The sequence below is a fragment of the Triturus cristatus genome, chromosome 6 (genome assembly GCF_964204655.1).
Source record: "Triturus cristatus chromosome 6, aTriCri1.1, whole genome shotgun sequence".
NCBI lineage: Eukaryota > Metazoa > Chordata > Amphibia > Caudata > Salamandridae > Triturus > Triturus cristatus.
This window is the reverse complement of record NC_140589.1, coordinates 1013656740-1013682865: the sequence shown is the minus strand read 5'-3', so window position 1 is coordinate 1013682865 and position 26126 is coordinate 1013656740. Positions and strand designations below refer to the sequence as shown.

At 47.1% G+C, this 26126-nt stretch overlaps 1 protein-coding gene across 1 annotated transcript in view; it reads right to left on the bottom strand.

Moving 5' to 3' along the window:
- Positions 1-26126, bottom strand: part of ANAPC1 (anaphase promoting complex subunit 1) — a 771271-nt gene that overhangs the window by 387740 nt on the left and 357405 nt on the right. Inside the window, exon 19 of the mRNA XM_085611802.1 lies at positions 8076-8167. Within this exon, the coding sequence (XP_085467928.1) occupies positions 8076-8167 (92 nt within the window). The remainder of the gene's footprint in view (positions 1-8075; positions 8168-26126) is intronic.

Genomic DNA, 26126 nt, shown 5'->3' with positions numbered 1-26126 from the left:
TCCGTCCCCCCACCAAGTAAGAAGAAGTCAAGCCCAACTGGAGCCACCCTGCCTCAATACCCAGGGTAGCGGACCCCTTTGAAGCAACAAAAATTGGTTTCAGTCCAAACCGGACTTCAACTCCACAGAGACTGAGCAGCCGATGAGGGATGTCAGCATCTCAGTGGCCAGAACAGAGAGTGGCCCAGCAGTCCTGTTTTGTTCCCCTTTGCAGGTCTAACTGAGATCCGTGGATGCCTTTGGCACACGGGCACCAGCCAACCAAAACTCTCTGCACCCAACCTCCCTGGCCCAGCAAACACCAGTGGTGCTTTTCTGCCTCCAGATCCCCCCCATGAATCAAGCCCCCGTTTGGAGTACCTGGACTTGCCCCAGAGTACCCCTCTGCAGCCTGTTTCTAGGTGCCCCCCCCTTGCCTACAGTGTAGCGTGCAAGGCTACCAACCTGTCCAGCACCTCTGCACCCAGAAACTCTTGGGCAGGTAAACTCGAACTGCCTGTGGTACTTTTGACCCTGACTCCTAGCACCTTTATTCCTTAAGGCACAGGTCTTCAAACTGTGGGGCGCGCCCCCCTGGGGGGGGGCGTGGTTGGGTTCCCAGGGGGGCGCAAAGGCCTCTGCAAGGACATGTAAATGAGGACGCCTGGAAGTGCAGCGATGTTTATTTGCTGCATTTCCAGGCTGTCTTCATTTTCTCCGAAGCCCTCAGAGTGCCGTGGGGCCAGAGGTCAGTGGGTGTGCTGCTGGGGGCTTGGCTGGGAAGACCATTTGCATACCTTTGGAAACTGGTTACCAAGGCTTAGTTTTATTCTTTTTCCAGTACCCCCGGGCCCCGACTCAGCCTCTTCCTTACATTTGTATTGTAAATTTACTGCTGTAGTGTGAAAATGCATTTATGAAAAGGAATACAAAAAAGGGTTGCCAATAGAAAAAATGCCAGCCATGTATGTTTAAAGAGCCTGCAAAGACCTTGCTTTGACACTAAATAGGGTCTTAAATAAAAATGTATGTACTCATTTGTAATTTGACTTTGTCTGTTCCTTTTATTTTCAGTCATGAAACATTCAGGCAACCCTAGAACACATTTAAAAGTGCTTCATATTTGCTTTTCGAAGTACGCACAGATAGGAGCTGAAAATAGGGCTTTAGGTGACTGTTTATTTTTGTACCATCTGCAACATCAAAATAACGAGCTGCCAACCCTAATCATAAGACTGGAAGTTTGCTGCAGGATCAGCACATTATTTATTTCCTTCACCCTCGATTCCCTGATTAATTCCATAATAGCAATAGTTTAACATATATCTGAAACCCTACGCCCCGTCAATAACATGCTGATTAACTTGAAGTGTCTGGGAATTCAGCCTGCATTCAGACAACTCACTCCTCATTCTCACCCTTCACTTTCACGCTCACCCTGCACTCACAGCGCATAGTTATGTTTTTCCCGCATTTGCCACATAATCTATCGTCTGCTGCATGATTTACAGATTAAAAAATGCAGCAACACATGTTACCTCACAGTGGAAGGCCCTTTCTACAGGTTGACTGGTCACCTTTCTGTTGCTTATTGCTATATATTGGGTGTTAATGTGGTACTTATGAGGGGCAATAAAGGCCAGGACAATGTTAACAAGTGTAAAAATAGCAAAATAGTGAAGTAATGCTATCACAAAATATGAAGCATAATTCGCCTTTGCTTGCTGCAGAATTTAGTTATCCATGCTGCATAATTTGGCCTTCTCCTGCCGCATGATTACAATGGCCCTGTTTCTAGTGCTATGAGGTCCCAGCCTGTGGCAGAAAGCACTGTGAATATGTCATTATTTTAAAACAGTATTTACATACTCTAAGCTAGGCCGCTGCAAAAGGATGCAGTGATTGAGATAAAATAAGTTCTTACAAAACATACTTTTTAGTAATAAGTAATCAAACTGTATCTAATGCAGACATTTTTGTAAGTGTCTCCACTGTTCCAGATCCCAGCTGATAACTCCTTTACATTACATCTTAAAAAGAATAGATCTTTGCCACCATAAAGCTTTAAGCAGATCCACTAGAATTATTCAGCAGAAGAGGACAACATTATGCGGCAGGTTTGACTAAATTATGCAGCAAGAAAAGGTAAATTATGCGGCACAATGCGCCACATTTTGTGGTTAGCATTACTTCATCATTTTGTCATTTTAACTCACGGTAACGCTGTCAGGGGAAATATTTCACCTCATTAGCACCAGTGTAGCACCCAAATACAGCAGTAAGCAACTACAAGATTACAAGTCAATCTTTGCAAAGGGCCTTCCACTGCTCCGGAACACTTTGTCACGCTTTAAGTAACTTTTGTTCCGTTTGAGCTAGAATCAAGATTTTTTTTGTTGAAATCTGCAGATTATGTAGCAAATGCAGTACACTGATAATTATGTGGAAAACGCTGCAGCTGCTACAGAAACTCATAATTCCATGGTTTCTTTTTTAACTTTCTGCATTACCACCCACACTTCGATTTCAGGCAGAGGCATCTTAAAGTCAGTATTAGCCATTCAGGGGCAGTTTTTTTGTGAAAGCTGGGTCCATGGGGTGGCAGGTAGAAGGCCAGCAGGGTTGCATTCAGATGCATAGCCCTAATCTTCTCGTTCCCTGGGGCCTCACAGTAATGATCTAGAAGACAGAGGAAAGGAGCGCGATTCATAGATATTGTCAAAGAGAAGGCCCAGAATAGGGAGCACTGTATGCGGACTCATTTTTATGTTTACAAATGACCAGAGACCCCTTCTTCAGAGAGATACGCCAATATAAGTGTTTTTTTTTTTTTAAAAAGGACATTCATTAGTGAAGCTGGTACTGCTGCCAAGTGTGTAAGTAGCCACTGCTGGTTATCATAAAGGAGCAGATACAGCAGGACTAGGGCCCTGGGATTTGGGGGGCCCACTGCATCACAATTATGACGGTCTACCTTTTAAAAAAAAGGGGCATCGGAGCTTATTGTCCCCTCAAGCATTAGGACAGAGGTGATGATCCATTCTGGAGGGGAAGAGGTAAAAAAGGCAAAGGAGGTAGCCAGATACTCAAGACTGCAGTTATCATTAGTGCAGCAGGTATAGTTGCATTGTAGTCAAAGAGTGTGAGGGGCTCACAACACCCCAATTATGTGGAGCAGTTTGTTTGGGATATTAGGTTTTGTTGGATGCTTTTGCTGTTTTACAAGTCTCATATTTGGTGCAATTCATAAGCTATAGAAAAAATATTCCTGAAATCATCTCATAAGCCCTGCTCCTTGTACACAGCCATGTCCCTCCCGCTCCCTCAATCCTTGTCATAAAGTTTTGGAGGGGGGCCCGACCTCAAAATATTTTGCTTAGGGGGGCTCAGAGTAAAAAAGTTTGAAGATCTCGGCCTTAAGGAGACCCTGAGAACTGTTCACAAAGAACCGTATTCAATATATGCCTTTTTTTCCAAAGGAAAGCACTACCGTGTAAAACGCATTTAAGAAAACATTTTACTCTATAAAAAGTAGTTACCAATTAACAAAGTTCTTGGTAAAATAAATATAAAAATACTGGTAATATTTCTAAATTAGTCTTGAGTGTGTGCGTCATTTATTTACTGTGTCTGTTTAACAAATGCATTAATACTACCCTTTGATAAGCCTAAACTGCTCGTCCACAAATCCACATAAGAGACCATTTGGGATTATTAATTTAAGACCTGTAAACCAAATAAGGTTATATGGACTTTCTACATAGTATACATCGTTTTGGTATGCTATATAAAAAGCCAGCTTCCTACAATGACATTAGACAAATTGCTGTCGATCAGCCACCTTTGCACATCCAGAGCCGTCTCCTCCAACACCTGGATGGTATCGGCAAGACTGCCCGATGCTGGGGCCATGGGAACTTAAAGTTCCTTTGCAGTGCCCACATGAGCCAACTGACAGAGGTGATGAGGCGTATGCATGAGGCCAAGAAGCATCTCTGTTACACCGAACAGAGCATGAAATATCAGCTGTCCTGGACATGTTTCTGTGGAAATAAGAAGCCCTGAACTCCACTGTGTCCAGGATGGGCCCAATGAATGTCAGCCTCTACAAAGCAATCTGGTGCGACTTTGGCTCGTTTATTGTAAACCCCAATTATGTCAAGGGTTCTGCCATCATCTGGATGTCCTCCATGACTGAGTGCAGCAAGCCCGCCTTCATCAGCCAGTAGGCAAGGTACAGGAATACAGGAGCTACAGATGTCCAAAGATGGGCGGTGGCCACTGCCATTACTTTTGGGAACACCAACCAACCCACCAGGGAAATTTAATTATTTAATTTTCCCTCGTGGTCGTATCACGAAATCCCCCCCAGCCGGCCCCACCGCCCCACTGCTCTTACCTGCAGCGGCCGCGGCTAGTGAATACCCTGGCAGCGCTGGGGAGGTCAAAGGGGAGCACAGCAAACAGAAAATGCCTGCACCCAGTCTTGAACTACAGATAACGCCCGTGGACTGTAGGACTGCTACATGAAAATATGCAACCTGCATGTCCAAGTGCAAGTCCAAGGGCACCCTCCACTCACCCAAGTCCAGAGAAAACAAGATCTGGGCCAGCGTAAGCATTATGAATATGTCCTTCCACAGGAAAGCATTCATGGAGAAAATGCCCATAACAGGTTTTAGTCCTCCATCCTTTTTTCAGGACAATGAAATAGGCCAGTCTCTTTTCAATTCAGCCTTGGACAGCAACAGGTGCACCTCGTGTAACAGAATGGGCAACTGCTCATCCGAAATCTGTTTTGATGGGAAGGAGAGAAAAAACGCAGAGTGCTCATTAAAAGAAAAATCTGTAATTCTCATTTGCAATATATGATATATTGTCCATTTTGAAGGAAATACTGAACCTGCACCCCACCAGTTAGGCATGCCCGGCTAAAGGCAAACGAAAGCGGTTGGATGGCTGTTGTATCAGGGGTGGAGGGATTATAACACTGATGCCTTCGGCTGGCCTACATGGTGCCTGCCAGATCCGCCTGCACAACCTTGAACGGACTGGGGTGTCTGCCAAATCACTGGCTGTGGTATTCAAACCCTTCAGAACTGATGTGGGAACTGCTCGACAGGAATCGATAGTGCTAAGGAGCATGCCCTAGCTCTGCTATCTTTAAAGAGTTCCAATGCAAAGTCCACCTTTTCTTAGAAGAGGTGGGACACATCCATTATGGTGGTGTGCACATTGGTGAAGAATTCAGCTGATCACATCCATGAGTCTTTACGAAGGGCAACAGAGGTACTGACTGCAGTATCCAGACAAGCCATAACAACAAGATTTGCATGGATAACATTCTACCCCATCCGGTTCATCATGAATTTTCTGGGACAAAAAACCTTATGGTTTACTAGGAAGGTGTGCAAGATCTTGCTGGCCATATTGCAAAGGGCATAAGAGTGGCAGCCAAGCAGACACACTGCATTTACGGACTGCAGAGCTAGACTTGCAGAAGAAAACATACATTTCTTAAAGGCATCAGTTCTCTTGGCTTCCCTATACAGAGGAGTGGTTAGAAATGAGTTTCAATTAACTTTATTGGGCAAGGCCTGCACAATAAGACTCTGGGGTGGGGTGCTTGGTGAGAAACTCCAGGTTACAAGTTGCAAGACTGTGATGTCTGATCACTTGCCTATTCACAGGCAAGCAAGATCAAGGCTTCGACCAAGTAGCCATCAAAGTGTCTGTAAGGGCATCATTAGAAGAAGCTAAACGTTGCTGGCACCAGCTGCAAAATTTCAGTCAGAACATTCACTTTGGTTTCAATGGAGATTAGCTGCAATCAGAGATCTCTGTTCTGACCCCACCACTGCAAACCAGGCATTTTCTTCCATTGGTGGACAAAGTGGAGAGACAAATTCCATCCAAGCCCAACGATGTTCTGTAAATCAATGGGAAGGGGAGGGGGACATCACAATCATCAATTTAGGGTGCCCCCTGCTCTGGCATAGGATTAGAGTAAGAACCAAAAACAAAATGGAGGCCTTACTGGTAGTTTGAGACGTGGCAGATGCACCGGGTTAGCGTCAGGCTGCGTAATAACTGGTTGTGCTTTTGTGATGTCAATGCCAGACATCGGTTGAGCAGGAGCCAAAGTTGGCCCGGGGTCCAACATCTGTGTCAGCACTGGCATCTGAGTAGAAGGAATCGGCATGGACCGCAAAGCCAGAGTGCAAGTCTGTACTGGAGTCAGCACAGGCCAGTTAATGGGTTCCAGCATGCAGAAGGTGCCAGAGAGGAATGTGCTGTCAGTCACCCCAATGGAAGCCCCTGAAGTCCATAGGCATTCTAGAAGTGCATCCAACATTTTTAAGAAGGTCTCTCTGAAAGTCTCAATTTGCTGTGAAGTTGGCGATGGCCCAGAAAATTAGGGGCATGTCAGGCCAGCCAAGAAATCTAATCTGTGGCTGGAAACCTCGAAAGTGTGCGACTTACATCGTGATGCCCTCGCTTCTTGTCCTTGGAGTCAGAATGTTAGGAAGAGGATGAATCTAACTTTGCTTTTTTCTGCTTCCATTAGATTGAATACTTCAGCTCTGAGGAGCACTTTGAAAGCAACATTGGACAGTCACAGCAGCAGACTCTAGACAAGGCAGAGTTCATGTCCGCGACTTAAAGAGTTTTAGTGCAAAGTATAGGAATGCCTCAATTTTACCTTTTGTTTGATAACTGCGCCTCCGGGTCTCGGATTACATCAGATGCACAAGGGTGCACTTATCACGTAACTTAGAGTTGTGCCCGAACCCAAACACCCAACACACCAATTGTTCCCTAGCACAGTTTAATTTGTAGCCAGAAAACATACAAAATGGGACTGGATCCGTATCGGAAGGCACAGAAGGAAATGGAGGTGATCGTGCATCTATGCAACTCTACTCCGTCTTTTCCGGGGTAAGATGAAGCTAGCGCAGACTCGCACATCATCACCCAACGGTACAAGGGATCAATGCTATGGAAATGTTTCCAAAAATAACGTTTAAATGTCTTGAAAACTTCAAATACTTATTTACACCTCCACTGACAACTGGGGAGGCTTTAACAAAAAACTGACTTCTGGCAGCTGTCTTTCCAATGATTCCTAAATTCCAAAGATCTTCTTCCTTGAAACACCCTCTTCAACATTAATAAGCTTGGGACCTCAGGAGAAGAAGAATTTCTATTACAAATTTAACTATATATTGTAGTGAAGACCCTCCTAGTTCATTTTGTGCAAAGCAGGAGAAATTTTTGTTTACAGAGGAAGGTTACATTAATTTGCAGAAGGGACAAAAGACATTAATATCTCCTTAGATTAAATATCAATGTCCTTAGGTTGTCTCTTTGTAGTTAATGAAGAGCAGTCTGGCAGTTTCAAAGCAAGGGAGCTTTTAGCTCAGGAATAAAAGGCGTAAACTCTAAAACCCATTTCAAGTGAAATTCTTAGGTAAATGGTAAAGACTCATTTAGTCTGATTAGGACTAGGGACAAAACTGAGACCTGTGAAGTATATGGAAGACCCTGCCACGCCTGCCAAATGAGCTCCAGAATCATAAATATATTACTTTCAAACCAACCCCATAGGTAGGGGGATGGGAAGGTTTCAAACTGCTTATCCCAACAGAATTTGTATTGCTCAGATAGAACATCCTACACCATACCCATGCGTCTACCCCACTAACCATAAAGGTCTCCAAAAACACTCCTCAAATTATGGATGGACAGCCATCATGAGGTTCTCCCATCCCTGTTTGTTAAGAACTGCTTCATAATGGAACTGCAACAGAAGAGGCCTACTTGACCAGAGCAATGCAGATTGCTCTGGTCAAGTGGAAAAATAAATAGTCAAGGACATGAGGCAACACGCAAATAAAAGGTTTTTACAACGCAGGAGATTTTGCAGTTTCCCAGTTCTTAATGGAGATCCTGTGAATGCATCCTAACAGCAAGACAGATTAAACTTTTCAGAAAGGAAAATAGGATAGCACAGATATCACAATCTAATCAAATCCTGCCCCTCCTGTCCCAAACTTCCATGCTGCTGATTTTCTTCTGCATAGAGGATGACAAACCTGGGCAACTTGTACAGACTGGACCTGGGATCTTCAGAAGTGTTGGATAATCCCTGTAGTAAAAATCTATATACTGTTCCAATCTCAAGTCCCTGAAAATAAAAATAAAATTTGGTGTGAAGTTTGGCTAAACAACACAAATACAAGCACAGGAAATGAAGATTACATAGTACAGAAACAAACACTGCTATTAAAAAATATAATCATTGCTCCTAGCCATCAAAGTCACTGAACAAGTTGCTATATGTTAACAACCTCAGTGAATCGGTTACCAAATAATGTAATCCCTCGCCCTGGTGCATAGTTGCATCAGTACTCTGGGGAATGTACATTCATATTTGGAGATGCAGTTTAATATTCCTTTAGAAATACCTCCCAGTTTTTGGCCTTTCCGGGGGCAAGATGGCCGCGGACGGGCTGGGCTGAGTAGTCGCTGCTGACCTCTCCTATCGGTAGCAAAATCGGCACTAACTGACGATGCACTGGTTATTATAATTTAGACCCCTGATGGCTCTGATCTACAGCTGGTACACAAATCTACATTCTCCGATCCGGCCTTCTACTATAGCGCCTAAACTATCGGAGCTGGTCCGGTTGAAGGAAAGCTTTGAGAGATTTTGGAGCACCTGCTGGAGTACCTGTTGTAGCCTAAAACTATGGTATACACAGTTGTACAAAATGCCACCGCGCCCTGCTAAAGCTGATAAAGCGAGGGAGAAAGTAAAAGACCAAGCGCAGGCCGGCAAAAACCCCCCCTCAAAAGATTCAAATGAAGAAACGGCGGCGAATGCCAAGAAACTAGGCAACGGCTCCGCAGTGGCCTAAGAAGATTGAGACAAGGAGGGCAGAGAAGACCGTCGCAATCACCCCTACTGATTCAGGCAGCCAGCCAGATAGCTCCGCTGAGGCAAAGAGTCAGAGGCTGGCAAAACACGATGATGGGGCTGAAAAGATTGCTAGATCGGACAAACAAAGTAAAAAGCAGAGAGACCCCCCTCAGACAGCCTACCTTATCGGAAGTATTCTCTGCTCAACCCGTGGCACCAGGCACTCGGACGCGAAGCGAAATTGGCAGAAGCAGAAACAGCGGCGGACTCAGCGATCTTGGAGGCGTCCTCGAGGACGCAGGAGGCGCGCCAAGCACAGACGCCCTCGTTGCTCAGCAACAGCAGCAACAGCAGACCCAGCAGTCTAACAATACCGCCGGGACCCAGGAGCAGGTCAGGCTTCAGACAGACTCAGCCTCCGCAAGGGGTTCTCCCCCTCTACATACCGAGGAGCCCCAACCAGGTAATGCAACCTCGTGGGAGAGGCGGAGTGTGGATGCAGAGATGATGGAGGCAATTATGATGCTCGAGTCAGAGTTAGGAGCTCCTAAGGCCTCCAAAACCTTCGAAAAGACCAAGGGGTCTCTACTCACAGGTGGAAACTCTATTAACCTGGCAATAGGGGCAAGACGGCTTGATTAAAAGGAGGTTGAGATAATGGAAAAAAGCGATGTGGGATCGGGTGAAGGTGATGGTGAGAGGTTTTTTTCCCTCAATGAAGACTCAGACTCACTCTCAGTGCAGCTAAGCGAGGAGATTACAGAGGAAGAGGAGGAGGTGGAGGAAGCTGAGGAGGTCTCATTATCGGACTCTAGTTCTTCTGGGGGGAGTATTGGTGTTGGTACAGGTAACGACTCGACCCTGAGGAAGAGACGGGTAAAGTCAAAACCATGTAGTCAACAGACTGGATCGCTGGGAGGCACGGAGAGAGGATTATTGTGGGATTATTCAGGAACTTCCCAGACATATCAGGAGGATGACGTCACTGGGTCACCGAGACAGAACGCTCCTTTTGACACCCTGCTCAATATGCTGAAACAGATGCAAGCAGAAGCTAGGGTTGTTAGCCGGAAAGCAAGGCAAGACGCAAAAAAAATACAATCTTCATTGAGGAAAACTAATAAGCTTTATGATGACTTGGTTGGCAGAGTTACGGAGGTGGAGGAGCGCACGAGTAAGCTCGAAGATGACCTTGGCAATTGGCAGACTTTTAAAACAGATCAAGAAAGGGTGACAGAAGATTTGCAATGGAAAATGGAGGATTTTGAAAATCGCCAAAGGCGTAACAATGTTAGAATTTTGGGTGTGGCTGAAGGGGTTGAAGGGCAGGACATAATGCACTTTGCGGTTAATTTATTTAGAGGAGCATTCCCGGAGTCTCAGTGGCAGTGGGACAGGGAAATTCAGAGAGCGCATAGGTTCCCTTTTACACTCAAAAAGGGGCATGGGCAGATGGTGGAGGCAAGGCAGTTTTCCCGCGTGCCATTTTAGTCTATTTCGGAAATTTCCTCCTTAGACAGGAAGTTATTGAGAAGGCTAGACCTAATAACAAGAGATCATTTGAAGGCACCACCTTCTTTGCTAGGCCGGATTTTTGCCATGTGACGGTTAAACGGAGGTGGAGGCTGAGGCAGTTGATCTCAAAATTTCAGGCACTAGGTTCAGAGGCTTATTTATTGTTCCCTACCAAGTTGAAAGTAATCACTCAAGGAAGAGTCAGGATGTTTTTTTCTGAGATCAAAGCCCAGCAATTTATGGACGATTTGAAAAAGCAGGATGCATAAGGAGAAAATGTATTCCTATTGTAAGTCAGGGGGATAGAAGTTTTTCCCGGTCTCAGGGGGCATTAGTTAGTTTTAGCATAAGATCTGAGATGAAGATGGGAGAGGGGTGCGACTGTAGCAGCCCGGAACCGGCTACGTATAGGTCTTATTGACCTATTTGCCTGTTCAGGGGAGGGTGGGGGTGGGGTTGAAGGGAAGGGAAGGGAGAGGGTTAGGGTGAGGGGGGTTTCATTATGGGTAAAATTTTGTGTTTTTTGTGGTTTGATAATGCACATTCTAATGCACATTCTTATTCTTTCTTTTTTCTTGTGTGAATCATGGTACATACAAAATAGGTGGTATAAACAGTATCAAAGGAATGTAGGTCGCTGTAATTTTTTGATGCTTATTCCCTGGCTGACTAGAAGAAGGAACTCCTCTGATCTCCTGTAATGCCTTGCAAGATTGCTTCAATTAATGGTTGTGGCTTGAATAATCCTGGGAAAAGAGTGAAAGTAGCAGGGCTGTTGAGATCTCTGCAATTGGATTTGGTTTGCCTCCAAGAAACCCATATTGAAGCAACACAGATTTACCTTTTAGTAATACCTCCAACTAGAGAGCTGTGAATGGCTCAACCTGGGTCTCATCAAGTGATGCAATACCTCGCTATAGCTTTGTAAGGGTGTCACTGGGTGAAGCGGACCGAGGAACGGGGCGTCCAGGTCAAGCCTCTGACCAATACCCTCTCCCCTCCTTCTCTTCCACAGCAAAGCGAATGGTTCCCTATAGGAACCCCGACACCCGTCGTACCTGAAGATCCCGGGGGCTGTTCCTTTAACTGGCAGGCCTGTGTCGAGAGCCACACCCCCAACAGCGATGACGAGGAAGCCTGGGCGGATATAGGAAGTGCAGCCTATTCCCCAGTGTGCATGGACACCGGAGAGCGGAAGGAGTTGGTTGCGAGGAACAGGAGCAGGACATCGAGCATTGGCGGAGAGGAAGGCGACGCATCGACGGAGAAGAGCGGGAGACGTCCGGACGAGACGGTGAGCAGCGGAGGAGCGAGGGAGGAGCAGAGGACGGCCGGAGACGACGTTGAACCCCAGCGACGAGAGCCAGGAGGCCAACGACCCCGCGAGTCGCCCAGCCACGTTCACGGAGGAGCGTGGCTTTCCAAGGTACGAGAGCGCATACGGGGCTGGGGAGAAAGAAAGGGAGGGACCGAGTAAGGGGACAGCCGGGCACTAGCGTTGGTGTATGCATCCCGACACACCCCTTCCTGAGCACTACCTCACCACGATCTCTCTACCAGTGCACCAAGTGTTCCCTCACCCCCGTTCCCCTAATCCGACCGGGCTGAAACCCGAGTTCTCAGGGCTGTTTTCTCTCTTCCTTTGAGCGCATGAGATCCCGAGATCAGGGGAGAACCGTCCAACGTAAACCTCCACGGTAGAAGAATCCGGAGAGGAAGGACCACGGCGGGAAGGAGAGAGCCCAGAGAAAGAATCCCCGAGGCCCCCCTACCGTACTATAGACCCTACCCCATTCATAAACGAAAGACTAGGAAAATAAAAGTGATCAAAACACCACCTCGGTCTCCAGAGTTGTCAGATCCGTCACAAAGGGGTTCTCTCATCTCTCAAGCTGAAAAGGTGATGTAATACATGGGAGGATACTGGGCATTATTAGGAATGAGCATAATAAATGAATTGTGACATAAGGAATTGCTATGGGTCTTAGTTCTCACGTCCTGCCTCCGTGCAGAGTGCATACACAATTTCTAATGAAGGAATTGAGACATATACACAAATTAACTTTCTAAAAATGTAGACATACAACAGATAATGCACATGATTCTATTTTGATGCAGAGGCAGATATGGTCAATGTCTCGGAAAGGGGCATGGAAGTGGGGGTGGATCGGACAATGGAGAATAAGTCACATCAGTTAAGACTAACGCGCAAGAAAGAACATCCAATAGACAAAGGAAAATCAGATGAAGCTGGAACTTGAGCAGTTGAAAGGGTGTTTCCACCTCAAGTTTTGGAACTGCCAAAAGTGGAAAAAGAGTTCAGTCAGATAAGGACCCAAAGAGAAGTCTAACCTGTGGAATTTGATAATGCATTTGCATTAGTGAACAGGAGAAGGCTTACTAGGTTGAGAGGGGAGGTAAGGGCTAACCAAAAGAGAGGAGATTAAAAGGTAAATTAAACAGAAAATATATTATTTGTACATGTTACTCACTGGAGTGATTCCTTTACTCCTCAATATTAATGTAAGGTTCTTTCAATGAAAGAAAGGGTTGTAACCCTTCTGCCCATCTTAAAGTAGATTTTTTAATTTGGAAAACCAAGTGTACGCGGAGTACTGCTTGCATCTGGAATCCAACATTTAAGCTAATCTCCTTAGTGTGACTACTGTTCCTTTCCATTCAACCGAAGACTTACACCTACAGACTTAGCAGGTTAGCAGATAAGTCACCTATAGAAATGCTGGAGGGGCTTAACATATCAAAGTGAAGGTATTACTATGAGGAGTAATATGTAATCACCCCTTCATCTCCACTGCCTTTTTCTGGTCGAATTTTAACACTATAAACTTTAAAAAAGCTAAAAAAGGGTAACATTAATCCAAACCTTTAGAGGACCAGCCACAAGTAGTTAAGCGCTGATTAGCCAACCTCAGTATTCGATCTAAAGTTGGCATCTAGAGCACACAGTAACGATTGCAAAGAACAAGTTACTTACCTTAGGTAACGATTTATATATTAGTTATGGATTCCTTACCTTAGAATTACCCCCCAGGCATCAGACTGGATCCGGAGAATTTTTCTTCAGCAGTAACCCTGCCCGTTGGTCGACTCAGCCTACATAATTGGCGTCGTGATCGCCAGAATGACGTAGCAGTATCTACTTAGACGCCGCCTCTGCACGCTGACGTCAGTTCTTTACATGACATTCCACGCCAGAAGCGCAGAGCCATGCAAGACACTGACCACTGGTGCATAAAACTAGGGCCCTAAAGGGGAGTCCCTTACCATAGAAGTCAGTTTGCAGAACAGGGAGGATGGGTGGGGTGGTAAGGAATCCATAACTAATACAGGTCTCTTACAAATATATCGTTACCGAAGGTAAGCAACTTGTTCATCTGAAAGAGACTATTAGTTATGGATTCCTTACCTTAGGAATAGATACACCAGCAATACCATCCCCAGAGGAGGGTCTGCAAACCAAGTTCACATCAGAAAGTCCTGGAGAACCGAATGTCCAAGGAAGCCGCCTCTCCCGTTCGGACTGTCCAGACAATAATGTTTAGTAAACGTGTGCAGTGATGCTCACGTAGCTGCCCGACAGATGTCATGAAGGGGGACTCTATTACCTACAATGGACGAAAGTACTATATACTTCGGCAGTGGCCAGAGTGAGACTGGGATCGTTGAGATCACCGAAATACCCGGTAGAACGAGGGACGAGGCAGGGATGCCCGCTATCCCAGTTACTGTTCGCCTTGGCGGTGGAGCCCCTCGCGGTTAAGATTCTGACAGGTCAACACTACAGGGGCCTGGATAGCAGAGACGGACAACAGCATATATCGCTTTATGCAGACGATAGGGCAATGGCAGGCGCGGAGAGCTTACTCGCGGACTTTAGGGACGTCTTGGGCCTGAGAGTTAATTTGTCCAAGACATGCCTGTTCCCGGTAAGACAAGGAGAGACTAGACCGGACATGAATCGAGCAGTGAGCTGGGAACCCACCTGCCTGAAATACCTGGGCGTACACATCTATCACACGACGGCAGATACGCTGGAGGGGAATGTGGGCCACAGTGTGAGAGCGCTGAGAGGTAGTATGGCCTTTTAGGCCACCCTTCCGTTGTCGGTGACAGGCCGCATATCCCTCTTGAAAATGGTGGCACTCCCTCGTTTGTTATACTATTTTAGGAGGCTGCCGGTGTGGATACCCAGCTCCACTTTCAGATTCCTGAAATCGATGGTGGTATCTTTTCTCTGGGGTGCGGGCAGGCGTAGAGTTGCGCAGGCGTCGCTTATGCGACCCAAGGCCGAAGGAGGACTAGCGGTCCCAGACTTTGAACTATACTATTTAGCAGCTCAATTGCAGATCTTCACACAAAAAGTAGCGAGGGTATTCCGAGGACCGGAACACAGGAGGAGAGGGGGAACACCGCGCCACGTCCTTTCATATATTGCTTTGCAGCAGAAACTAGACCCCAGGGATCTTCTCACAGAGGAGACAACGATCAGACTCTGTTGGAATCGTTCCCAACGCAGGGCGGGAGCTCTACATCCGTATGCGCCCGAGATACCGCTTGGGATGCTGACGGCATTACCGCACAGCGGAGATTGGTGGCAATTACAACTCTGGGAAGAAGCAGGACTGCAAGTGGTAGGGGATCTATATGAAGACGGGGCTCCGCTACCCTACCAAACTCTCCAAGAGAGATTTGATCTACTAAGGGGAGGTTTCTTGCTACACGCAGCGCTTACTAAAGCGATTCAGGCGCACTGGAGGGAGGGGCTGCTGGAGCCTAAGACGTCGATGGCCTGCCAGTACACCATGATGGCGGCAGGGACCTTCAAGGCGGTCACGTGCCTATATTCTAGAATGCTTCATGAAAACCTGCCGCCCCTGGCTGTATTGAAGGGAAAGTGGGAAACTGATCTAGGTAAAGATATCCCTGAGACAGCTTGGGCGCAGATAGTGCGACGAGCCTGGAAGAGCACGCGGAACGCAAGGTTTCAACTAGTGCACTTCTATATCCTCCACAGAGCATATTTGACACCTGGGAAAATCCAGAAATATTTTAAGGTAGAAGAGGCAGCATGTCCCAGATGTACGAGAGCGGGGGTGGAATTGGAACATATGCTGTGGTCTTGCCCAGCGATGGGACTTTACTGGAAGGAGGTGGGGGATACCCTGAATGAGGTGACAGAGAGGCGACTGGAGTTCGATATGGCCATTAGTATACTACACTGGTTCCCCCACACGTCCAAGAATAAGATTACGAGTAAGTTCATAGATCTGGGACTTCTATTAGCAAAATGAGAAATTACGAAACGTTGGAAAGCAACAGTGGGTCCCACCAGTAAAAGATGGAAGGGCGAATTTCTCAAATGGGCCACCAGTGAAAGCGCACTGCATTATCAGTTGGTGCGCAGGCGAAACGACGATAAGGTGCAAGAGGCGGCGGCTGCATGGGAGGCGCTAGTACAGGCATTGCGAGACTATGAGTCACACGACGATGAAGAGGGGCAGGTCACGGATGGGGGGATAGCCCCGGAACAAGACGGGTACATCGCATAACTCAACACATAGCTACTCCTAGGAATGTATGGTAAAAGAGGACAGAGACGGCTACCTGCGTCGTTGGTGGGGAATGAGGAAGGGGGGAGGGAACTTACAGTTTTCATAGTATTTAAGTGTAGGGCCTAAGTTACGAAGGTTTCCATTTTATCCGATGCACAGCTCGTGAAGGGCTTACATATCCTCATACCATGTACTGTATAACTGGTTGGGGGCTTTTGATTGATCCTTAGTGAGTATGCTGATAAATATCAAGTAAGGATTTGTATATGTTTGTACAAAAAACCAATAAACTATGTTTTCAAAAAAATGAAGGGGGACTCTATGTCCCAAAGCAGTAGTGGCTGCCGTCGCTCTGGTGGAATGGGCACGCAACCCTAATGGAGGTTCCTTTTTCGCCAACGAATAACAAATCTTAATGCAAAGAACGACCATCGAGAGATGGTTCGCTTTTGCACGCCCCAAACTTTATTGGTGCCCACATAGTCAACAAACAGCTGATCATCCACCTGGAATTGTCTTGTGAGAGCCAGATAAAATGAGAGCACATGTTTTTGATCCAGACAGTGGAGCCTCTCCTCCTCTTCAGAAGGATGCGGGGCGGGAAGGAGGGGGGCAAACTGATGGTCTGTCCTATGTGGAAAGAGGTAACCACTTTAGGAAAAAAAGAAGATCGAGTTCTAAGGACAACTTTGTCTGGATGAGCAGCAAGGAAAGGAGGCTCAGAAGAAAGAGCCTAAAGCTCACTCACCCGGCGTGCAGCAGTGATGGCAATCAGAAAGGCAGTCTTCAGAGTTGAGGGTCTGAGAGGACAATTATGTAACGACTCGAAGGGAGCACACATCAGCTAAGTCAGAACCAGATTCAAGTCCCACTGGGGCATTATGATAGGGATAGGTGGAAAGAGACGAGTAATGCCCTTTAAAAACCTATTTACAATAGGGAACTTGAAAAGAGAAGGCGGATCTGGAAGGCAAAGAAAGGCCAAAACGGCCGAAATATAGCCTTTAAGAGTACCCAGAGCAGAGCCCCGCTGGCCTAAGGAAAGTAGGAATAGGAGAACCTCCAAAAGAGGGGCAGAAAGGGGATCCACAGCCTTTGCTGTGCACCATGCCACAAATTTGCGCCATCTGCAGGCGTATACCAATTTAGTGGAGGGGCACCTGGCTGCCAAGATGACATTACAGACTTCGGGAGGAAGGTCGAAAGCTGTCAACTGTTTCCGCTCAATCTCCATGCAAGGAGGTGGAGACTGGGCAGGTTCCGGCGGAGGACCGCCACCTGCTGCTGCGAAAGAAGATCCACCCGAAGAGGCAGTCTGATCGGAGGATCGATGGCCATGTGCAAGAGCTCAGGATACCAAACTCTTTGGGCCCAGTCCAAAGCCACAAGAATGACTTGGGCCCGGTCACGCTTGCTCTTCTTCAGCACTATGGGCAGAAATGGTATAGGCGGAAAGGTGTATAGAAGACGGTAACTCCACTTGCGACGGAAAGCGTCGCAGAGCAAGTGCCGTCTTGGAAATTTTAACGCGCAGAACTGCTGACATTGCGCGTTCTCATTGGTGGCGAATAGATCTAACCAAGGCTCCACTGCTGAAAAAGACCTTGCACCACCTCCGAGTGAAGACTCCATTCTTTTTTTTTTTTTTTTTTTTTTGAAAAGATTTTATTGTGCATAAAAGGGTTACAAACACGGGCCTACAACCACCAGGGCCGGCCGCTAGTAGTCAAAGTGTTCCAGCATATCAGAAAACAATGGCTAGCCCACAGGGGCTCCGCACTATCACAGTAAATCAGACTGCACATAAAGGAAATCAGGATACACACTTTTAGTATAAACAACAACAAAAAAGGAAAAATACAAAAATACAACAAACAAGGCGAAACGACTTATGAAGGGCGGCGAACACCAGCCGGGGGAGTCAACACCCAACCACCCGAGGGCGGTCAATAAAAGAAGACCTGAGAGGGAGGGGGGGGGCAACGAGAGAACCAAATCTGTACTCCGAAGTACGAGATGCACAAGGAACCCTCAAGGATCAGGGGGACGAGGCAACCCCGGACATATCTACCAAAGGGGGAGCACAGATAGACCCACGATACGCGTTCCACTGCCCCCAAATTTTACCCCAAGCCCCCGGTTTACCACGGGCCACATACACCGTTTTCTCCCTGAACATGCACCAGTCCATGTTTTCCTTCCAGACGGACACGGTGGGAGGCCGCTGGGAACCCCAAAGCTGCGCAATATCTCTCTTTGCAATCATGTTCCCCAAGGCCGCCCACCGAGCCTGAGCCGCATTGCAGTCATTGGGCTCCCATACATTCAGCACACAACGACGCACCTCCGGCAGCAGAGCGACCCCGGTGACTCGTCTCATACTATCATGTACCCGGCGCCAGTATTCCGCCACCTCGCGGCATTCCCATAGGATATGGAGAAAAGTAGCACTGAGCCCGCAGCCACGCTTACAGAGTCCGTCGTCTGAAAACCCCATCGAAAGAAGACTCCATTCTTGATCCATCATGCACAGGCACCTGAGTTTGTCCGCCCTGGCGTTCAGGGAACCAGCCAGGTGTTGAATCATCAGTCGGCGAGATAGGGAAGTACTGGAACCCCTGATCTGTGCAGATGAGCTGCGACCACCGCCATCACTTTCGTAAACACCCGAGGGGTGCTGGTAAGGCCAAAGGGGAGAACAGTGAACTGAAAATGCTCGTGGCATACAGTGAACCGTAGGCAACGCCGGTGGGCAAGCAGGACAGGATGTGAAAATAGGCGTCCTGCAAGTCCAACGCTACCATCCAGTCTCCAGAGTCGAGGGCAGACAGGACCTGAGCCTATGTCAACATTTTGAACTTTTCCTTCCAGAGGAAGCAATTGACGTTCCTGAGATCCAAGATAGGACGCAGGCCTTTGTCCTTTTAGGGCACCAGAAAGTAGTGGGAATAACAACCACAACCTACTTCTGGGGCAGGAACTGGTTCGATGGCTCCCTTGGGCAAGAGAGCTGCAATTTCCTGGCGTAGAAGGGCCAAGTGATCCGCCGACATGCGATGAAGTTGCGGTGGCATGGATGTAGTGGTAGTTTCGAAGGGGAGAGAGTAGCCCCTTCTGACTATCTGCAAAACCCACCTGTCTGACGTGATGCTTTGCCAGTGGGGGAGGTGATGGCGGATCCTGCCGCCCACTGGCAACTGGTGGCCCTGAAAGGTCAGACTAAGAGGGCTTGGAGGCTGCTGCAGAGGGGGCACTGGTGGACTGGCCCGCCCGCTGGCCCCCAGACCACGACGCTGTGTCCTACGTCCACGGCCGCGCAGAGGCTGAGCAGCTTGTGCCTGTGGCTCTGGGAGGAACGTGAGGGGGAAGGCACCCCTTCCGTAGCCACGAAAGGGGCGAAAGGCAAACTGCATGGGACGAGAAGTAGTCGAGAAGCCCAAGTAACTGGCTGTGGCCCGAGGATCCTTGAAGCGCTTAGGCGAGTGGTCTGCCTTGTTGCCAAACAAGCGACGGCCATCAAAGGGCATGTCCAAAAGTGTGGATTGGACATCACGCAAGAAGCCAGTTGACCTCAGCCAGGCATAGCGTCTCAGGGCTACCAACGATGAAATAGTCCTGCCTAGTGAGTCGGCGGTGTCCAGTCTGCAGCGAATGGTGACCTTTGCTGTATCTCTCTCCTCGGCAACGGCATGGGAGAGTGCGGCCCGTGCCTCCTCCGGGCACTGCAGCAGCACCTGCTTAACCGTATCCCACACAGAATGAGTGTAACGGCCCAATAGACATGCAGTGTTCACAGACCGCAGTCCCATTCTGGCGGAAGAAAACATCTTATTCCCAAGGTGTTCCAGCTTCTTGGATTCCCTATCTGGGGGAGCAGTAGGGACCGAGCCCTTGGAAGTAGAGTAGAGTAATGAGGTGGCCCAGGATCAGGCGGTGGCGTCGGGCAATCATCCTATCCATAGGAGCCCCTGTGCTGGGCTTGGACCAAGTGCCCAGAAGGATGTCCGTGAGGGCCTCATTGAATGGCAGCAGGAGCTCCGTAGAGGCCGCTGCCGGTTGAAGCACCTCAGTCAGAAGGTTAGGCCTGACTGCCACTGTAGAAAGCTCAAGGCCTAAGGCCTCAGCCGCCATACGCAACGCCACAGCGTAGGAGGCTCTCTCCTTCGTAGTCACGGTAGGGGGAGAAAGCATGCCAAGGTCTGGAGAAGCGTCCAGACCACTGGCCTCACCCAACTCCTCTCTCCAGTCTGGATCTTCAAGTTGGTCTTCAAGAGGGTCAATAGACCCCTCCCAGTCCTCCTCACCCTCTCCTGGCTGCCACTCGGGGGATAGGGAATACCAGGATAGAAAATTGGCACAAAATGGCAGGTGGGCACCGGTACGGGCTTCGATTGACGCCGGTCCGGCTCCGTATCTAGGTCGAGGTGGAGGTCTGGGTCGACGCCGGCTGGGGATCCAACCGGCGGTTGAGGCGGCAGAGGTGTCGTCAATGTATTCGACGTCGGAGGAGGTGTCGGGAGGTCGACCGGTGCCGATCCGGATCTAGCCTAGATCCTTGGGGGCCCTGCAGCGGCAAAGGCCTGGAACCCTCAACAGAGTACACGGGGCCCAAAGACGCGCCGGCAGAGTTGGGCAGCCCAAAGATGGAGTGGAGAGCTTCATAAAATGTACGAAGTTGGGCAGGGGTTGCTCCAACTCCCGGAAAGGGGTGGGAAACTCAGAGTCGACTGAGAAGCCTCCACGAGCGGATCCGCAGGATGACGACCGTCAGCATCCCTCATCTCGTCGGCTGACGAACGAGGAGAAGGCGAAGAGCAACAGTCCTTCTTCGCCTTCTTATGTGCTTCGACTTACCCGAACACGAGGAGTGGTGGTGGTGGTAGCTCCACGACTGGTCCCGCGGCCTCCCTCTCGACCGGGACCTCGAGCGGCGGGAGCCGACTGCTGGGCCTCCAGAAGCTTTCAGGACCGCTCCCGCAGTCAGAGCACGACTTCGGGTCGTGGCCACGCTACAGACACCAGAGGCACACGAGGTGTGGGACTCGAAAGGAAGTCGACAAAAAGTCGAAAAAACAGTTAGTCAAAAAGTGACTAGGGGACAGCTCTCTCCGGATCTGTGTTGGCTGGTGCGGAAAAAGAAAGAACTGATGTCAGTGCGCAGGAGCGGGTTCTAAGTAGATACCGAGACATCATTCGGGCGATCACGACGCCAACGACGAACGTGGGGTCGACCGACGCCACTGACCGACGCACAGAGGTACTGCTGCAGAAAAATTCTCTAGATCCAGTCTGACGCCTGGGGGTAATTCTAAGGTAAGGAATCCATAACTAATAGTCTCTTTCAGATTTATATTTTGCCTAAACTAGGAGCCGCTTTATACTTTACCGATTATTAGGAAGCCATCAATGCTGCTTTGGCCCTAAATACATCCACAGATTTGCATTCCAATAGAGGGAGGTTTGTCATGGTGTAGCACACCTGATAAGAGCCCCAAGCAATCGAGTATTAGAAGCCTTTGTCATGAAATAGTGTGGCTATGTAGGAATGCCTGTCTGAGGACTGGTTGGGAGTGGTACAATCCAAGTGGAATCTGAGAATTCCTCATATGTCCTAGTTGTGAAGGGTCTGATGTAGAAATCCAAATGGCAATGAAGCAGGAGTCGGGAGAAACACTCCAACACCTTCCTTTATCAAACCCTCCCACCAGCTAAAATAACATACAGGATTCTCCATCTCAAAGATTGCAGTAAATTGTTATTTAATTCCTTCAGTCTAAAGCCAGAAGAAAGGGTGCGATGGTCTGACGAACATGGATTGAAAAACTCCTCATTGGCCCAAAACAGAATAAGAACTGATTAGGTATGATGAAAACTAGGCATGTTTGGTTCCCAAAATACACTTTTGTCCATAAACTGTATTGCCATTATTTTGCCTAGGTCAACTGTTCTGCACCAAGAGAAGGACGGCTACAAGTGTGTCTCTCCTCTAACTCTAAAAAGTTGACAGTCCTGCTCTTGTGATTTCAAAAAAACAATGATTAACATGTCATGGTCAACCAGGCCACTGCAGATGAAAAAGCCAAATTTAGGCTCATTTTGTCCAAAGGGATCTTCAACTAGACAACTGTCTTGGAGGTTACTCCACTGAAGGTCTGTGCACAAGGTCAGGTAAGCTGACTGAGTAGCTGAGATCCAACCAGGATTCCTACAGGGACCAGAAACCACTGGAGGGACTCTTTTATAAACTGTGATAGAGCAGCAAGGGCATACACAATGCTTAAGTCACATAACTGAAGGAACAGGACTGTTCTCTATGCCCCAGGAGAGGGAACAATCATTTGCAATGCAATAGATCTCGCATTTGCAAGAGTTAGAGCTCTTGGCGTTGAAAATGACAGTGCATGAAGAGGTGAACAAACTCCGTATATAGGAGCAGAGAGTGTGAGAGAAAAAGAGAAAGAAGGGGAGAGCAGGCAACAGATGGGAGGGAGCACCTGGGTACACAGAAACACCCCATGAAGAGGAGGCATGGAAAAATGGTGCTCCAAGACCTGATGTCAACCATATGAGAGAGGCGGGAAGAGTGTGTGAGAGAGCGAGAGAGAGGGTGAGAGAGAGAGGGACGAGTGGGGTAGGCAAGAGGTGGGGGAGGCAAGAGGTGGACCAGTGCATAGCAGGAGGAGGCCCAACAAGGTAGCATGTGTGAGCAGGCAGTATAGAGAGGAGAGAGGGAGGGATGAGCTGGGGCAGTGAGATTGCGAGATGAGAGGGGTAGAGGCATTGGAGGGGGAGATTAGAGGGGTGGGATGCAGGGGATAGATGACCTGATTGGTGGAAGTGCGAGGGAAAGATGGGTTGTATTGGAAATGTTTATTGTGGAACAGTGTGGCATGGATTTGTGTGGTGTGATGTGGAGTTGTGTAGTGGAAATATGTGGCATGGTGTGCTGTGAAATTATGTGAATAGTAATTAAATGGGATTACGTAGTACTGGAATTATGTAGAGTGAGATTATGTGTTATGGAGTTTTTTATGCGGAGTGGTATTGGTGTTGCGGAGTAGCATGTTGTGGAGTTGAATTATGTGGTGTGCTGTTACATTTTGTGGCATGATGTGGAAATCTGTGGTGTGAATGGGAGGCATATGATGTGTTGTGGAATTGTGTTGTGTATTTGAAATATGTTTGGTGTGGAATTGTGTGGTGAGTATTGGAAATGTGTGGAATTGAATTGTGTGGCGTGGAAGTGTGTAGCGTTGAGTGAAATTATGCTTATTGGAATTAAGTGTCATACCGTGGAGTGCATTTATGTGGACTGCTGGTATTTGGCATAGATTGCATTTATGTGGGGTGTATTTATGTTGTTTTGAGTAGAGTGTAATTATGTGGAGTGTTAATATAGAGTACTGAGTGGTAATATGTGGAATATAATTATATTGCCTTTTCTAGAACTGTTTGGTATTAAATTGTGTGGTCTTGTGTGGAATATAGTGAGTGGGTTGGATGGGAATTATGCGGGATGTGCGAAGTTCAATTCATTTTGTACAATGCCTATAGGTCTCACATTTGCAAGAGCTATTGGTGTTGTACATGACAATGTCTTTTACTGGTGTGTTATTGGGTGGAGTGGACATATGTGGATTGGAATTATGTGGATTGGATTAGAATTGTCAGTTGTGGAACTGTGTGGTTTGTAAATGTTTGGTGTGGAGAGAATGTGTGTAGTGTAATAATGTGGCATGATTGTGCAGTGGAATTATGTGGACAGTGATTATATGGAATTGAGTGCACTGGAATTATGTAGAGTGTAACTGTTTGTCATTGAGTTAATTATGTAGAATGGTATTGTGGAGTGGTATGTAGTGGAGTTGAATAATGTGGTGTGCGGTTAGCTTTTGCGACATAAGGTAGAATTCTGTGGTGTGGATTGGGTATGTGGCATGGATTGGTTGTGTGGTGTGGATTGGTTGTGTGATGTGTTGTGAAACTGTGTTGTGAAGTTGAATGGTCTCGAATTATGTGGTATGGAATGGAAATGTGTGGAGTTGAATTATGTGGCATGGAACTGTGTGGCTTCGAGTGCAATTATGATGATTGCAATTATGCCACATGGTGCGCTACATTTGTCTGTCGTTTTGTAGACTGTCAAATGCATTTGTTCACTGCGATGCAGTAATCCAAGAAATACTTTACACAATTTAATTAAGAAAGAACACATCACTTTACAAGTATCTAAATTTGATGAATTCATTGCAAAACATCTGCTAAAAGCAGAAAATGCCACTACAGCATTAAAAGCCAACTGCACACACAGCAATATCACTGAGAAGTGTGCCATGTTTAAGTATCTGGCAATAGTAAAGAAACATTATGCATAAGTGGAAACATGGAAAAGCCTCATAACAGTTCAAATGAAACACGTTTTGACTGCTGCTGGACCAGTGCCTCATAACAGCATGCAAAACACGTACGTAAGTAATTTATTTTATGGAATCAATGAGCTTGTTATCAAATGCAGGCGATGGGTACCATTTTTAACAAAAAATGTACAGAACGCGTTTCCGCTGGGGATATCATTATAACTAATAAACATGTACTTGAAAGTTGCTGTCTGCCCTCATCACTTCAAGCACTAAAATATATCTGTAGATATGGAGGTTTTCTAAATTAATCAGCTAAGAACCAAGGAACCGATTGTTAAGGCTGCAAGGTAGCTGAACAGTGTGAACCGGAAGTTGTGACATATTAGTGAACTGTAAACACTTGACCTTGGGAGTGGACAGGACAGTTAATCGGAAATGTAATTAGAAGAATTTGGAAGCACATTGGAAACCTGTGAAAGCAGAACCTGAAAGATCTGGAGAGCTGCAAATCATCAGGGAGATAGAAAGGTGAATTGGGAGCACTTGCTGAAGCAGTGTGGAGCTTGGAGTCATGCCTACGAACTTGCTGCAGCCCAAAGAACATAGAGATGTGTCCGGGAGAGTACGAGCTTTGGAAAGGAGATACAAGTCTTGTCTTTGGACAGACATTGTTGACCGGCAAATCGAAAGGCAACTGCAGACGCTGCAAGTGTATTAGCAGTAGGAATGTGTAAACGCTTAGAGGAAAAACAGCTGACATTTCGAAAACAGGAGTTAATAGAAACAAAAAAAAGTGAAGCACAGCGCTGAGCCACGTGGGCTGCAAAACCATGTAATTAATTAAACTTTAATCTACAAGAGAGCGCAGTGTCATGAGGAAAGTATAAGCACACAGCAGGAGAGCATGTCGTGCCTGCGAGACCAACTACGAAATAAGCGGGGCCATCAGCAAGTGGGAGAGTTAGCATTGCAGTCTGGGAGGAGCCTGAGAAGCACTCGTAAAAACTACTGGTTAAAGAAGAAATAAAAGCAACAGGCGGAAAAGCACGCGGGGGTAGAAAGCTGCAATAAAAAAAAAAAACCAAGGCCAATGCTTTAAACAGGGATGTACACACGGACATATTTAAGCAAAATAACGTGGGAAGCTGCAGACCATTCAAGGTCTGGGGTTTGGTGGAACACAGACATTGACAGTCTGGACGGGGCTGCAGTGCATACAGGAGTCCCATTAGAAAACACTAAATCGGTGCAGCAGAGTAGTGTAAATAGATTTGCACCAACCTACTTGGAGCAACACATCCCTTTTGCCGAGAGTCTTCGGTCAAAGCATTGTTTTTGCACAAGGTGATTGGGGCAGTTTTTACTTTTGCGTTTGCTGTTTGGTGCCAATGTTGGTGCACAGTTACATTGCCCAACTTTTGCTCCATTTACTCAGGCCAACATTTCCCATGCCAATATTATATAACATGTTGTATTTGTGTGAAGAGACAGAAAATCAATTTTGCACAATTGTTACCGCTTACGTGGTAATGAATGGAACAAACAGGTTTTGCTCCAAATTTAACTTGGACCATGTTGCATTATGATTTAAAAAGGCCAAAAACGGATCAAACTGATTTCGCAAATGTTTTTTGCTATGTTGAAATTATATGGAATGAGGAAATACATGTACTTCTGTTCTTCATATGTAAAACATGGGTCCAAGGATGTAGGCAAAATCTCTTGGCTTAAATTTCTGTAATGAAGTCAACAAGCGGCAGGGAAAGCGTTGGCTTT